Here is a 3666-nt window from a genome sequence, read left to right as displayed (position 1 = left end):
CAAAAGAGTTCAAAATTTTGAAAAAATGAAAAAAAAAAACAAATTGGTGATGGATGGGCCTCGTAGAAAATAGAGAAGTAAAAGGATAAATAATGTAAGACGCTCTCCCAACTGACCTATCCCCGCTGACGTGTTAACAGTTATACTTTGTTTATATAATATTTTAATTAAAAATAAAAATCCAGTCATTTCCCGCCTTTGAAATAAAGAGACATTCATTTCAAAACCCCTCCAAAATCCCCACTCCCTCTCTCGAACTATAGGTTTTCCATCTCCGAAACCTCCCTCTTCAGCTCTCCCCCTTAGGGTTTCAATTTCATCCCAATAATGTACATAAAGGAGATCTGCTTGGAGGGCTTCAAATCCTACGCCACTCGCACGGTCGTCCCTGGCTTCGATCCCTACTTCAATGCCATCACGGGCCTTAATGGTTCCGCAAGTCCAACATTCTTGAATCCGTTTGCTTTGTGTTGGGCATTACCAATTTGCAGCAGGTCCGCTTCCAATCTCCAGGAGCTGGTCCATAAGCAAGGCTAAGCTGGGATTACTAAGGCCACCGTGTCGGTGGTGTTCGATAATTCTGATAGGAGTCGGAGTCCGCTCGGCTACCAGGATTGTCCAGATATTACGGTAACACGGCAGGTGTGTGGGGTTTGCACTGATTTTTAGTTTTTTAGTGTATTTTTTTTAGCCATTTTGTAAATTTTAGGTTTTCTGACTATTGTGAATGTATTATCCATGCGAGTTTTTGACAACTGCATTAAAATGAAATTATGTCATTTTTCTTTTTAGTTTTTGGTAATTTCAAGAACTTCCTGTTTGCTTGCTGAGACAAGAGACAAATAACTAGAATAGAAATTTGACTTCTCTGTTTATGTGGTTTTTTGTATCGGCAACTGAAAAGGATCCTAATTAAGCTGAACAGTAGTAGTACATTGAGTTGGGTGAGGTTTGCAGATCCTATGGTCCTTAGTAATGGAACATGAAGATTCAAAATTTTATCCAATGTTTTGTTTTCCTACCTTTCTCAGCAACTAAATGAAGGACAAAGTCTTATCTTTTTTCCTTTTTTTCTTTTCTTTTTTTTTTTTTTAAATTTTAATAACATAAGAACTTAGTCTAGTTTTTTTCTCTTCACTCTGGTATAAACATTGTTATCTAAGGGTGTTAAAAACTGACCAAATTCTTATGACTTTTTAAAACTATTTTGGTTCTTCTGTTGATGGCTCTATTCTAGATGGTAAAAAACATTAAAAAATGGAAAAAAAAAAAAGAAGATAAAATTATAATTTTGGGATTTGCTAAATGACAAGAATTCTATTCTATTACTGTTTGGATCATCATTTTACTTTCCATGGAAAATTTGTACCAAAATTAATCAGCATTAAGTCATTTCACATATTTTTCCAAAAGTTAATTGTCACTTTTATGTGACAACATATGTAATACACCCAATAATCGGTTTGTTCCAACTAGTGCTATGCTAATGTCCTTTTGGACCTTCAATGCATTGCTTTTATTCCAACTTAGTCTAGAATTGTTCGCTTACTTGGTAGATTATGGTTGGTGGAAGGAACAAATACCTGATAAATGGACACCTTGCCCAACCTAGTCGAGTTCAAAACGTTTTCCACTCTGTACAACTCAATGTTAACAACCCACATTTTCTCATGATGCAAGGGTGCATCACCAAGGTCTTAAACATGAAACCTCCTAAGATTTTATCTATCCTTGAAGAGGCTTCTGGGACAAGAATGTATGACACAAAGAAAGAGGTTGCTCTAAAAACACTTGAGAAGAAGCAGAGCAAAGTTGATGAGATTGATAAGCTTCTAGACCAGGACATATTGCCTGCTTTGCTTCTGAGTTTTCTTAATTAACATATTCTTTGAAAACAATCTTCTTGTTGTGGTTTATTAACATATTGTAATGTTAGTATTGTATTAGGTGTTAATCATGGCATAAAAATTTTTAAGCACTTGCTTTGCTTCTGAGTTTTCTTTCAAAAGATATACCTAACAAACTTGAGTGTGATCATCAATAAATGTGATAAACCATTGTTTTTCATTAAATGTTTAACTTGTGAAGGACCTCAAATATCACTATGGAATAATGAAAAAGGTGATGATGCTTTGTATTTTAGAGGAGGATAAATGGAACACACATGCTTGGCTAAGTGACAAATTCCACATTGAAAAAAAATCTCCATTATGAAATAGTGATGGAAACAAAGTTCGCAAACATGAAAAACTTGGGGGCCTAGTCTACAATGTCACAATATTATTTCTTGTTACAACTTGCAATTTAAGTTTGTTTATTCAATTCATCTTCTCAAAATAATACAACCCCTCATATTCTTTGGCATTGCCTATCTTTTTCTCCAAAGTAAGGTCCTGAAACACATAAGAAGACTCAAAGAAATGAGCACCGCACATTAAATCTCTAATCAACTTACTAATAGAGGGAAGATTGCAAGACAAATTTAGAATATGCAAAACATAATGTAGTTCAATATTAGGGTTAATTCTAATATTTCTAGTTCTTGTCACTAGTGAAAGAGATCCATATGCTATTTTAACCTTGAAACTTCCTAAACTAGATTGTATGACGAGAATAATTTTTCACAGCCCTTCATGTGATTTGTGGCTCCAAAGTCAATCATCATGGTTCTGGATTATTGTCGTAACTACCAAGGGCTGAGGAAAAAATTACCTCTATGCTAATAATGAAGTATTAGTGTCTTTTGATGGTTTTGTCATCGATCAGGAGAAAAAAGCAACATTCACCAAATTCTTATTAAAAATAAATTAGAGGTACAAGCTCTAATTTATATGAAGCAGAACGTGAAACAAACCTTAATTCTAGGAATAATAATATCATATCTCCTAAGATTTTATTGCTATTAATCAGCAACATTTATTCAAAATGAAAAAAGTCAAATAACGTTCAATTAATAGTTGATTATTCAACTACTAGTTTAAAACAAAATATGCCCATAATTAGAATGATTTTATTTTATTTGAATTATCTTCCAACACTCTCCCTCAAGTTGGGCGGTACAAATTGAACATGCCCAGCTTGTCTACTAGTTGCTTGAATGATCTTCTTGATAGTAATTTGGTGGGTACATTTGCTAGTTGTTTATTTTGTTGGTATATAAACCATGCAAATTCTACTATCTTCAACCTTTTCCTTTATATAATGTTTGTCAACTTTCACGTGTTTAGTTCAATCACGATGAATTGGGTTGTGTGATATGTTGATGGTCACCTTATTGTCACAAGACATCTTCATTGACATCTCCTCCTTCACATTAATTTCTTGCAGAAGTTGTTTAAGCCATGGTAGTTCACACATATCATGAGCAATAGCATGAAATTCCGCCTCTGCACTACTTCTAGTTACTATTGTTTGCTTCTTATTCCTCCAAGTAGCTAAGTTACCCCACACAAAGGTGCAATAGCCTGAAGTTGATCTTTGATCATCTATGGTACTTGCCCAGTTAGCATCCGTGAACCCTTCAATGCTTCTTGTTTCATTTTTTCTAAAGAATAATCCTTTCCCTATAGATCCTTTAAGATACTTTAGAATTCTATACATGGCTTCCATATATTCTTTGTAAAGAGCATGCATGTGTTGACTCACAATTCTTATTGCAAAAGCCAT

The 3666-nt window shown here is 34.2% G+C and overlaps 1 protein-coding gene and 1 pseudogene across 1 annotated transcript; one reads left to right on the top strand and one right to left on the bottom strand.

Annotated features, from left to right (window-relative positions):
- Positions 1-271: 271 nt before the first annotated feature.
- LOC117934182 lies at positions 272-1975 on the top strand (annotated as a pseudogene).
- A 1253-nt stretch (positions 1976-3228) lies between these two features.
- Positions 3229-3666, bottom strand: LOC117933253 (uncharacterized mitochondrial protein AtMg00810-like). Its single transcript, XM_034854638.1, has one exon. It carries the CDS (start codon positions 3664-3666, stop codon positions 3229-3231), a length of 438 nt encoding a protein of 145 aa, XP_034710529.1.

This window comes from Vitis riparia, chromosome 16 (assembly GCF_004353265.1).
Source record: "Vitis riparia cultivar Riparia Gloire de Montpellier isolate 1030 chromosome 16, EGFV_Vit.rip_1.0, whole genome shotgun sequence".
NCBI lineage: Eukaryota > Viridiplantae > Streptophyta > Magnoliopsida > Vitales > Vitaceae > Vitis > Vitis riparia.
Note: the sequence above shows the minus strand (reverse complement) of the source record. Positions and strands in the feature narration are given on the sequence as shown.

Bases quoted from the DNA above. Each gene is read 5' to 3' on its own strand.
- LOC117933253 (XM_034854638.1), bottom strand. From the start codon at position 3,666: ATGGCTTTTGCAATAAGAATTGTGAGTCAACACATGCATGCTCTTTAC.